Source organism: Punica granatum, chromosome 4 (assembly GCF_007655135.1).
Source record: "Punica granatum isolate Tunisia-2019 chromosome 4, ASM765513v2, whole genome shotgun sequence".
Taxonomy (NCBI): Eukaryota; Viridiplantae; Streptophyta; class Magnoliopsida; order Myrtales; family Lythraceae; genus Punica; species Punica granatum.
In genome coordinates, this window is record NC_045130.1 from 35,036,598 (window position 1) to 35,048,463 (window position 11,866).

General features: G+C 42.4%; 2 protein-coding genes across 7 annotated transcripts; one reads left to right on the forward strand and one right to left on the reverse strand.

Moving 5' to 3' along the window:
• Positions 1-870: 870 nt before the first annotated feature.
• Positions 871-4,651, reverse strand: LOC116205566 (F-box/kelch-repeat protein At3g06240-like). 4 transcript variants are annotated; one of them, XR_004156532.1, is made up of 3 exons: positions 3,391-4,651; positions 2,029-2,116; positions 871-1,372 (listed from the first exon to the last, which is right to left on the reverse strand). XR_004156532.1 is itself a non-coding variant. In XM_031538194.1 (2 exons), the coding sequence occupies exon 1, from the start codon at positions 4,541-4,543 to the stop codon at positions 3,437-3,439; it is 1,107 nt and encodes a 368-aa protein (XP_031394054.1). In that variant the 5' UTR covers positions 4,544-4,651; the 3' UTR covers positions 871-1,372; positions 3,391-3,436. The 4 variants fall into 4 exon arrangements, 3 of the variants coding, with proteins under 3 accessions (XP_031394054.1, XP_031394053.1, XP_031394055.1); XM_031538194.1 differs by lacking the exon at positions 2,029-2,116; XM_031538193.1 differs by lacking the exon at positions 871-1,372 and having other exon boundaries at positions 1,912-2,116.
• A 5,015-nt stretch (positions 4,652-9,666) lies between these two features.
• LOC116203756 (F-box/kelch-repeat protein At3g23880-like) lies at positions 9,667-11,755 on the forward strand. 3 transcript variants are annotated; one of them, XM_031535659.1, is made up of 2 exons: positions 9,668-10,112; positions 10,341-11,755. In XM_031535659.1, the coding sequence occupies exons 1-2, from the start codon at positions 9,869-9,871 to the stop codon at positions 10,991-10,993; spliced, it is 897 nt and encodes a 298-aa protein (XP_031391519.1). In that variant the 5' UTR covers positions 9,668-9,868; the 3' UTR covers positions 10,994-11,755. The 3 variants fall into 3 exon arrangements, with proteins under 3 accessions (XP_031391518.1, XP_031391519.1, XP_031391520.1); XM_031535660.1 differs by having other exon boundaries at positions 9,898-10,112; positions 10,198-11,755; XM_031535658.1 differs by having other exon boundaries at positions 9,667-11,755.
• The last annotated feature ends 111 nt before the right edge of the window (positions 11,756-11,866 follow it).

Consider the following 11,866-nt stretch of genomic DNA (forward strand, 5'->3'; position numbering starts at 1 on the left):
GACACCCACAAATTCGTATGAAACTCCCCACTGAGAAAGGAAAGAAAAGAAGAAAACAAAATTGAAATTGAGATTCCCACTTGGGACAACTTCGGTATACAGGCACTACTGGTCGGTGAGCAAATATTCGGTTCATCCAAAGTGAACGAGGTAAATTCGATGATTGATTGCACCGTATCATCAATTATTAATTTATTACTAAACCTGTGGGCAAAAAGTTAAGGCAGTACTTGGTTTTTGTTACTCCACCCAATTAAACTCTATTATTTATAAATTTAACAACACAATCATTATTTTTTTTATCATTTTTTTAATTTAATAATAATTTCTCTTATGTATTTTTTTAATCATTTTTATAATAAATTTTTAATAATAAATTCTCTAATTATTTTCATAGACATATAAAATAATTTTTTAATAATAAATTTCTCATCTTTTTTCATATCTATTTACACATACATTATATATTTTTACATATCAATATATTTATCAACACTTATAATCATTTCACAACATCAAGTTGAGTTGGATTATTATCCAATTCGAAAACCAAACCCAAGCTAAGTAATCTACTAAACTATTAAGTGAAGTTTCTCGAAATGTGTGTAGTTGATTTCAAATTTACATAACTTATATTTGAAATATGTATAATTTATTTTGGAATATGTGAAAATTAACTTTTTTTTTAATAATTTCCTTCATTTTTAGTAATTTACTAGAAATTTATTAATTTATTTTGATTATACGGTGAAACTGATTGCACTCCAGATGTCCCCCGCTCAACTAATATATATACATATATATATATATGTATATTTATGTATTTGGGAAAATTTCACCATGTAGCATAGTTTTCAAAACTTTTTCACATTGTAGCACAAATAAAAATAATTTTACTAGATAGCACAAAATTTTAATTTTTTTACTGCCGATAACATTCCGTCAAAAAAAAAAACAAATGGCGTACTGACGTGGCGCTTTTTTCGCACAAACCGTGCTGTGGACGCCATGGGAATGTGCATGGGACTCACTCCCTCCTTCCCTGTCTTTCTCGTTGACTGCATTTTCCATCCAAAACAGGGCTTTTTGACAATGTAATTGCTGCCCAGGTAAAATCTGCCACTGAGCTTAAAAGACAGCATGAATTACCAGTAAATGTACCCAAAAGATTACCAAAAGAGGACGAAGAATTGTGAATCAACTGGGACGACGGAGAGTCCAATTTCGAAGACAGGAAGCAGAGCATGTTCTGCTGCTGCTCCTCCTGCTGCTGCCGATGATGATGATGATGATTCCCGACGGAGAAGAAAACGGGGGAGGAGCCATCAGATTGCACAGGAGCTCCAAGCCTCCATCACTAGTTCTAGCCCTTCTGTCATTCATTAGAAACAAGGACCAAAAGCTCAATCAAGAAGACCAGACCTTCAATTAAAGCCTCTACTGTCCCGAGAATTACTTTATATTCACAATCACAATCAATAAATTAATTTTTAAACACTTAATTTATCAAATGGCGACTCACAAACAAACCAACTCAGGGCCCAAATCCATAATATTTTTTTTTATTTTCAAATAACAATGGTATCAAACTCACCAATATTTTTGCTTGAACCCCGATTGCAATGTACAAATTTTAATTCAAAATGTCAGTCTAGATGTCGAATATAATGAAAATTTTCATTCGTAAGAAGTTTTACAGACCATAGATTTTTCGTCATATATTGTGATTCTAGTCTATAAGTAATTATTATATATCCTTGATTTATACTTTCACTTCGATATATCCTCAATTTCATATGGGACTTTGTGGTGGACACGAAACGAAATTTTCCATGTCTAGGTGGGTAAGAAAGTCTGAAAGCGTAGAACTTTTACAATAAACTTTCTGGCAAAAAAAAAAAAAAAAAGAGGAACTTCCAAAAAAAAAAAAAGATATATAAATTTAAAAATTGGAAGGTGATGTAACAAAGTTGCTAGGTTCATCAAAGTTCAGAACTACTAGTTTTGGGGTCCGGTGATATCTCGTACATGGTGTATGAAATCGTAGGCCTCCGACGCATTAGCTCCTCAAACAATGGCCTCAGCCTCTGTTTTTTACCCGTAGCGTCTTGCAGTTCTAAGAATGAAATAAACACAGATTTGATATTTACTGCACAAATTATATCTGGAGAAAAGATCACAATATTGTATCCCTGATGGATTGAACTTTCAATCATAGGCAGAAGAACGTGAGATGTAATACAAAAACAAGGACCATGACGTCGACTGACAAGCAAATATCGATTCAAGTGATATGACTTTGCAAGCATGAACTTGAAACTTTTCTATCAGAGGAGCTAAAAGTCCAGAAGAACTACGCTGACATCTATGGTGTCCTAAATGCAAAGGTAATCGTATCTCATTCATGCATGTATTGTAGGCCTCCCCCTTGAATATTCGTAACATAAGTTAACACTTGCAATCAGTGATTAACACTTGCTATCAGTGATTGACACTTGCTATCAGTGATTAACACTTGCTATCACTATCAGCAGCCAGTAAACATAGTCTCGGTATAAACACATGCGGCAATAATCAGAAACGCAAACAAAATGCCTTGTCAAAACTTATAAGTCTACTGGATATATATTCACTTCTCTGAGTAATTCTGCCTGTCTGTAGACTGCTGAGAATATAGAATGAACACAAACAATCTGTTTATAATCCTATATAAAGTTCAAGAATCCGACTTAGTCAGCAAGAATTCCACTGAATTACGTCATTCCAAATCCCAATAATTACTTCATACAAGTATCGTGCTTGAATTGAAATCTTGCCAAAATAGCTAGAAAACAGTCCATAGTTTTGAATTTCAAACAGTAGTCTCGAATTCACAGATCTTTTCGTCTTTCATATAACATGATCCTAGATGTTGAGTAATATGAAAATTTTCATTCGGAATAAGTTCTCACCCCGTCATGCATAGACTGGGGTCAGCGGGGCTCATGAAGTATATGACTGTATGATGCTCTTGAACTATCAAAAGAACTTTGAACTTAAAGTCGCGCAACACATTTCATATTGATGACAGAATTGCTTTCAGGATCAGGAGCCTATGATTGCATTATCATGCTTCACAGTTCACCTAAGTACCAAAGCAGCTTGAACTTTACATCTCATAAAATTTCCAAATGGGATGAAATTTTGTTCCTATACACATACATACATCAATTAGACATGGGACTTCAGATCACTGCGAGGGTTGAAAAGTCGATAAAACCCATATGCAAATCCACATCTTCTATAGGGGTCCTAATCTGTTGGCAGAACATCCGGCTCATTTAGATCAGAAAATGCATGTCATACTCCAAACAGAGGCTTCCAGCAACAAAATACATTAACGAGCCATACCTAGAGATTTTCCGGTGGAAAGAGGAACAGAGTAGAGAACGCCAACTTATCTCGTGAGCGGAACTACACTCTCCACGTAGGGATGGAAATCGAAGTAACATGGAATCTTCTCAGCATCAACACGTTTGTTTTGGATATTCTGGTTATTTACTTCATAGACAACCAACTTTCCATAATTGTTTTCCATAAGAAATTCGCCCCTTGCTCCCCAGCCCACCGGCCTGTGAGTTCCAAAGGTTGGCTCAATTCTAGCTAGTCTAGTCCAAACGTCTTGAGAAGCTCGAGAATTCCTCACCCATATGACGAGGCACCTATCTCCCCTCAAGCGAGAATAGACTACCAACCGAAGTGATTCTTCAAATACAGTGAGCCTCTTACAGTCTCCATCATCCTCCCCGAGATCAGGAAGGCACTGCCGCTCAAACTTATCATTGCCCAGGTCAAAGGACAAGACAACCTCAGAACCTTCATGTCTGCCTCCGCAAGCAATCCAATGAACAACTCCTTCAGCGACGGTCCCGTCAAGCTTATAAACAATATCACAGTTTGGAGCTGGGATTTCTTTCCATAGACCATCTTTGAGTGAGAAAACCTTGGCTCGGTAACCGTAATGCAGCTTGCTTCCGCTATCGATGGTCGCGATGATCCTAACCAGCTTGTAATCATCGATTCCACGATGGTAACCGAATCCATAGTAAACCCCCCTGTATACCGAGGTCCGGGGAACTTCTAAGGGGATTGAAGGATCGGCCAGGAGCCTCGATTCTCTAGTTGCAGGGTTCAATAGCGAGACGCGATAGCCAGGGAGGTCGGATACCAAGCAAACAATGCCATTAATTGAGCCGACGACCCTAAAATATCCGGAGCGGATAGGATGCGGGATCTCGACACGGCCGATCACCTCGAGGGTTTCGCAAGAGAGCAGCGAGATGAGGTACTGACCGTGGAGGTCCGAGTAGTAGTTTGCCAGGAGAAAGCGGTTGGAGCCGGACCGCGCCAGATACTCGGCGACGAAATGAGGATCGCCGACCAGAGAGCGCCATGACCGGCAGACGGATTTCAAGCACATCAGCGATTTCACGGGGAGTCTGGAGAGGATATCCGCCAAGACTTCCACGGGCAGCTCAATCATTTCTCTTCGTCGCTTGTCCATCGATCAGAATGGGGAGCTGGGGGCCGCCGTCGCCCAAAGGATATATTGTCAGCTTTTTTCCGACTGTGGGGGTGGCGTTCCTATTGGCCTTGCGGGTTAAGGAAAAATTTCACCTTATAGCATAGTTTTCAAAACTATAATGAAAATAATTTCGCCACGTGACACAAATTTTTAAAACTTTCTTAACGAAAACGAACGGAATGCTGACGTGGCTTCATTTTCTAAGAAGCCATGTATACGTGGGACGTTCAAGTTGTGGACGCGTGTGGGACCTACCCCTCCTTCCCTCCTCGTTCCGATATGTCTTTCTGGCTCCCTTGCACAATTTCATGGCCATGTCGAGGTCAGCACTGTCCTCAACCGATCACGAGGACATGCCGAGGTCGCCCTGTTCACTTTCAAGCCGAGGAGGTGGAGATCGAAAAGAAGAAGATGAAAGTGCGGGAGCGGGAGCGGGTCATCTGTCAAACATCAATTAGGGTTCTATAATAATATATGGGTTTCAGGGGGTTTTGGCCTAGTTAACTGGCGGCAGTACAGTATCCTCGTTTTAATGTTTGCTCGTATGAATATGCATACTGGTCTTTGTGTAACTGGAGGTTTTTGGTTTTGTCTGAGTTTTATACTAAGGAAGTTCTGCTCCAAAGCTGTACTTTGTATGTCTTTTTATCCGTCTTCCATAATCCAACATGCTAGCAGTGGCAGGGACTAAAAGAGCATGGATTACTTAGGGCATGTTTGGTTTCATAGTAACATTCTAAAATAACATTTTGATTTTGAATGATGCTAATTTTGACCGTTTGTTGGGGACTTGTGGACCCCGCATATTCAGCAATCCTTTACAAGCGTTGGACCTCTGTTATCTCTAACCCGGCCCCTACTCCTCCCCTTCCTTCATACCCGCTCTGTATCATTCATCAGCCGGCCCCCCTCCTTCCCCCCGCCCCTCTTCCTTCTTTGATCGACAACTTTGCCGACTTCTATCTCGCAGTGAGTTGTTGTTCAAGCGAATCTTTTTGCACCGGTCAGCTTCGCGTGCATCCAGCCCCCTCCCCCAACTCATGTGTCTCCTCCCCTGTCAGTTTGAGCAGCAAAGGCATTCGGCAAAATCCGGGCCCCTACCACTGCCATCTCTTCTTAAAAGGGTCGATTGCGATTTCACGGTTCCATACCCAAATCCAAGGTAATTTCTCCGCCACATTTTACTCAAGAGTCCTTCCAATTATATCTGATACTCTGTGATAGGGTTAGGGTTGCATTTCACTTGTCTGCCGTGAGTAGAGGTCGCCCTGTTTTGGCCGATTTTTTGCAAGGAATTTTGGTCAGTAGTGAGTTGGAATGGTTCCGCTTGGCTGCTTACTATGTAGATGTGCCCTGTGTTGGTCAAATTTTTGCAACAAATTTGGGACAGTAGGGAGATGGAATGACAAGCTCAGTCCTCATTGCTGTCTGAGTTGATGTCGCAAACTGTGTTGGTCGATTTTCCTTGGGCAACAAACGGTGTGTTTGGAAAGTATGGAGTTGGAATGTTTCTGCTTGCCTGCTTACTGTGTATATGTGCCTTGTGTTGCTCGATTTTTTGCAAGAAATTTGGCATAGAAGTTTCCTTGGAATGGTTGTATTTCCGAAATTGTTGGTGCCTTTGTTTGTTGGTTGCTGGCTGCCATTTCTGTTTGTTACGCTAAGCTGCATATTATTCTTTACAATGGTGCCTCTGATTGAATGATGTTGTTGCTGCATTGGAACATAATGTGCTTGTGGCCTCGCTGTGGCATTCTTTCCTTGCATTTATCTATCAATGTCTCTAGTCCGTAATACATCTTGAATTCCTAGCTTCTATATGTCTTGCATGTATGAGTGTGTATTTGCCTAGTTAACCTTTACTGTTGTATGTGCATTATTAAGTTATCGGCACTGCTCTGCAACTGAGATGGCTCCCAAGGGTGATGGCATAGTTGAGTGGACAGACGAACTTGAGAGTGCTTTCGTTGACATTATGGTCGATAAATTCCAAAGGACGCATACATCAAGTTGGAAATTGAAGGACTGGGAACAGATAAGTAGGGAACTGGAAGAGAAATTCCCAGGTGTGATTCTTGGCATCGACAAGGTGAAAATAAAAGCACAAAGGCTGAAGACACAGTACACACAATTCACAGAGCTGATTCGGCACACTGGAGTAGGTTGGGATGGGCCGACTAACACCGTGAAGGCGAATCCTGATATTTGGGACAAGTTTATCAACGTACTCTACCGCTTACTTTTTCTTAAAGTTGCCTATTTAACGCAAAGTCGTTGTTACTAAGTATTGCATGTGTATAACATGTAGAGGCACATAACTTCAGGACTTTTCGGTCAAAAGGATGCAAGCATTATGACGCCTTACAACTGATGTACAAAACATCGACAGCAACAGGGGGCCTACGAATTTCGTCAACCGACCCACCTCATAGCCCCCGATCCTATGCACGCATAGAAGAGGAATTTCTAGCATTACGGAACAGCCGTGGCAAAGAGCCTATCGATCTTGCAGAGGGATCCGGCGACAGTGATGACCCAACTGATGAAGCTGAGGAACCTGTCGTTACAGGGTCGAGGCGACGAGTGAGAAAGAGAGGTTCAAACAACAAGTCGCAAGTTGTAGGAGTTGATCGACTTGTACAAGGAAAGTAAGGTGAAGAAGGACAAAGCGAAAAATTCTACCCCTCCGGAGTCAAAGAAGAGCAAGTCAGTGACGAGCCCCGAGAAACCAGCATAGAACAGCATCAGAGAAGCCATGGTTGTCCTCAATCAAATTAAGGGAACAATTTCTATACGCGAGTATCTCGCCGGTACAGCACGTATTACGGAGGATGAACGATGGCGACAGGCGTTCGTTTAGATGTACGATGAAGCTAGGCGCGAATGGTTGCACAACCTTGTTCATCCTTGAACGCCCGAACGTTTCTCCTCATATGTGTTTGTTACTTTCGGTTTTTTCTGTTATGACATTAACCAGACCCTTGTTTTCCTTTACTGTTATGTTTGAACCTGATTGACTTTGCTAATGCATTGGCTATGTGTTTGAAATGTTATTCCCTTCGTCAATTCGTGTTATTTGTTGATAATCTATCATGTTAACGTTTGTCAATACAACTCGTCACCTTCAACGGAAGAGGATTATGGCAAGGTATGTGAACTCACTGCGATATGATAATTCATCCAGCGATGATGACGACAGCAGCGTAGATGATTTGCCCGTCCTTTTGACGATCCACGATGCAATGTCTGAACAGCAAGTCCCCCGTGCACGTCCATGTAGAACGTCGGCACTACGAGGCAGTGAGTACATTAACGAAGTGCTTTCAAATGACACAACATGTTACGAGAATTTCAGGATGGACCCTCACGTATTTCATAATTTGTGCGACACATTAAGAGCAAACTATGGCATTCGAAATACAAGGAAATGTATGACCGTCGAGGAGATGCTTGGAATGTTCTTATTGGTAGTTGCACATAGCACTCGATATGCCGTTGTTGCCGAACGCTTTCAGCATTCTAAGGAGACAGTCTCACGAGCATTCAATTTAATACTTCAAGGACTTCATTCGTTAGTGCCAACGTACATAAGACCGAGGAACGTTGAGGAACAGCCTGAAATTCGTGGGTGCCGACAATGGTATCCATTCTTTAGGGTAATTATCGTACAACTGTCGAAATGAACTTCTATTCTTTTATTATATGTACTGTAACTCGTATTGATTTTTATTATTACTGCAGCATTGCATCAGGGCAATTGATGGGACTCATGTTAAAGCTATTATGCCAGCTTCGGTGAGAGGCGCATATCGCGATCGAAACGGTGACATAACGCAAAATGTTCTAGCTGTTTGTTCCCATCAAATGATCATCACTTATGTCATGACCGGATGGGAGGGTTCGGCACACAGACTCTAGAATTCTTTCTGATGCCGCAACGTTACCGACATTCCCTGCACTACAAGGCGGTAAGTTGTTACTTTCCATATACCATGTTCTCTTGTTAAGCTCTTATGTATTTCGATAAACATATGGAACTACAGATATATACATTATTTGTACATGTCTGCACGCAGAACAATATTATATAGTTGATGCGGGCTTTCCAAATATGCCCGGTTATTTGGCCCCTTACATAGGACAACGGTATCACCGCAGTGACTTCAATAATGACAATCCTCCAACGACGATGGAAGAGTTGTTCAATCAGCGACACGCATCCGTTCGTAACCTAATAGAACGGTGCTTCGGTGTCGTGAAGAACAGATTTGGAATATTGCGGGAAATGTCAAACTTCAGACCGCGTCGTCAAGGACAAATTGCGCTTGCCTGCTTTATGTTGCACAATTTCATTCGGATCAATAGTTATCGCGATAGATTATTTGAGGAGTATGGTGATGCGTGGCAATATTATGATGAATTTCGTAATCCGCCTCAACAAAATGGAATCCGAAATGATATTGACATGAGCAGTAGGGAGATGGATACAGTACGTGACCGTATTGCATATCAAATTTGGCACGTTGAAAGAGGACGAGCCTATTAGTATGTACAAGAACGGGTGGAGTTGAGAATTAATTGTAATGGAATTGTATTATAATGGAGTAATAAAAATATTTATGTGTGGGACCCACCTTTATTGACTTTTGATGTGTTATTTTGTTTTGTAGTTGGTAGAGTTGAGTTAAAATTGTAATTTTAAAATGATATTGTGAAACCAAACACTACCTTAATGAGGAAGAGCAACCATCTGTCCATGTTGGGTATAAGTCCATGACTCTACCTTTCTTTTGTTTTACAAATTGATTTTAACTTTATTTCACTTAACTTCAATAATGTTCAATTCAACCACACAATCATTACTTTCTCTCAATTATTCATTACATTTTCACACTTTTTCTCGTAATTCAACAATACAATCATTGCAACTCAATTAAAATCTAAATCAACAATACTTAACTCTAAAACCAAATAAACTATAAACGTCCACCCCATTTTGAGGATGATGGAGAATACAAGAAGCTTGCTGTGCTCGAATCATCACTCGTCCTGTATAATTCTATTTTCCCAGTACGGGAGAATAAAACTGACCCGGATCCGCCCACGCGGCTGTGTCGACCCGAACCATTGGACCCGATTCGCCTACCCTCCATGGGCCCCCTTCGTCTTCCTAACGAAATGAATCGTCGGAGAGTGGCCGTTCGTCTCTTCAGCGTCTTCTGCTGCCACACCCATAGCCCATAGATTTCTGCTCAGCGCTCTCTCTCCTTAACCTTTAACAATTCTGCATCCTCCTCTCCGTTGATGGATGGCGAGTCGACGCCTGATTCTGCTTCGGAGCTTCCCCTAGAGTTGACGGCGGAAGTCCTGTCGAGGCTCCCCGTCAAGACGCTCTTCCGCTTCAAGTCCGTCTGCAAGTCATGGCGCCGCTTGATCGAGTCCCCTAGCTTCATCCCCCGTCACCTGAACCACTCAGTCATTCGTGGCGATGCCGGAGACCCCAATGGCGCTCGATCTCTCCTCGTCAAGCGCCGCTGCCGCGACACGGGTAAGACCCTCATCTCCCTGCTCTCCGGCGAAAATCTGGAGCTGGTTTCCCCCGTTGATATCCCCCTTGACATGTATTCGCCCAGCTTAAAGGTCATCGGGTCCTGCAATGGCGTCGTGTGCTTGTCTCACGGCTACGACGATTTCATGTTCCTGTGGAACCCTGCCACTCGAGAATCTCGGGTTCTGCCCAAATGCATAAATTCTCATGAAGATCTATGGATATCAGATGTCCCTTCCGCCGTCACCCATGGATTTGGGTACCATCGTGCTGTTGATGACTACAAAGTGGTGAGGATCGCGTTCCAGTATTCCCGAGGCAGGCCGTGCTTCCGAGCCAAGGTGTTCGCTCTCAGCGAAGGTTCGTGGAGGGAAGTCCCTGCTTTACCTTGCAAAGTTTACTCCTTGGATTGTGTAGCTTTGAACGGAATCGTATATTGGGTTGCTTATAACTGCGGCTCGGACGACATGGAGCTCATCTTGTCGTTTGATATGCGGGAAGAGGTGTTCCGACGAGTTTATTTGCCTGATTTGGGATTTAAGCCGGATGGAAGTTGCATGAAGCTCGCGGTGTGTGAGCAGTCGCTCTGCTTGATGACTTACAACTTCAGAGGAAGGGCGAAATGCTTGGATTTGTGGGTGATTGATGGTGGAGTCGGGGAGGAATCTTGGACGAAAAGGTTGAGCATCGGACCCATCATCGGGGTTCGTATGCCATTAGGTTGTGGCGCAAACGGTGAGATTTTCGTGGAAAAGAGTAACGGGGGGCTGGCTATTTATGAGGCGAGCAGTGAAACGGTTCGAGATCTTCCCGTTAGAGGGTCTGCTCATAGCTTAGATGCCCATTTCTACATCGAAAGTCTAGTTTCCATCACAAGATAAGTTTGAAAGCAAGCTTTACTGAGAGGGTTAAGATCGTATCCACAGGCGAGTCAAGCTCTTTGCTTCTTGAATGATGACCTTGATGGGAGACGTGGTTCGGGTTCTGCATACTGAGGTAACGTTTCGAGTACTGGAGGTGACGGTTGTATGCGACATGACGAGAATGTCGCGGTGAATGCTTTGTGGATGACAAGTGCTGCAATGACCCATTTGTACTGGAAATTTATCCAGTACCGGACGGAACCAGTCCAGTTGAACATAGTCGATTGCACTGTGCTCGACTATGTTCAACTGGACCGGTTCCCCGGGACCGGATAAGCTCCCATTTGTAAGTGCCTGTTATTCTCAACGCTGACAGGACGTGAAGATGAAACCAGACATTGAAAGCATTGGGATTGAAAGGTCACAGACAAGACGGAACCAGTCCAGTTGAACATAGTCGATTGCACTGTGCTCGACTATGTTCAACTGGACCGGTTCCCCGGGACCGGATAAGCCCCCATTTGTAAGTGCCTGTTATTCTCAAGGCTGACAGGACATGAAGATGAAACCAGACATTGAAAGCATTGGGATTGAAAGGTCACAGACGAGACAACTTTGCATGATTTTATCCAATAAGTTGTTCATACTCCATTCATTTAAGTGCGATTTTGATGATTGGAAATTGCTTGTGTAGATACGTTCATCATCTGTCAAGATTGATTCCATAACTCAAAAGTATAAATATGCATCCGAATGCGCGACATTTGCTAAGTTATTTTAGCTTTAACTTGCATCTTGGATATGAAACCCGATCAAGTGACTTATAGCCGGTCCAAGCATACGATTGCAAGGCTTATCTTCATTCCTGAGAACAAAACAGTGCTTATTTTT

What these genes read in the sequence shown, in the direction of transcription:
- LOC116205566 (XM_031538194.1), bottom strand. Translation starts at nt 4,543, where the DNA reads ATGGACAAGCGACGAAGAGAAATGATTGAGCTGCCCGTGGAAGTCTTG.
- LOC116203756 (XM_031535658.1), top strand. Translation starts at nt 9,869, where the DNA reads ATGGATGGCGAGTCGACGCCTGATTCTGCTTCGGAGCTTCCCCTAGAG.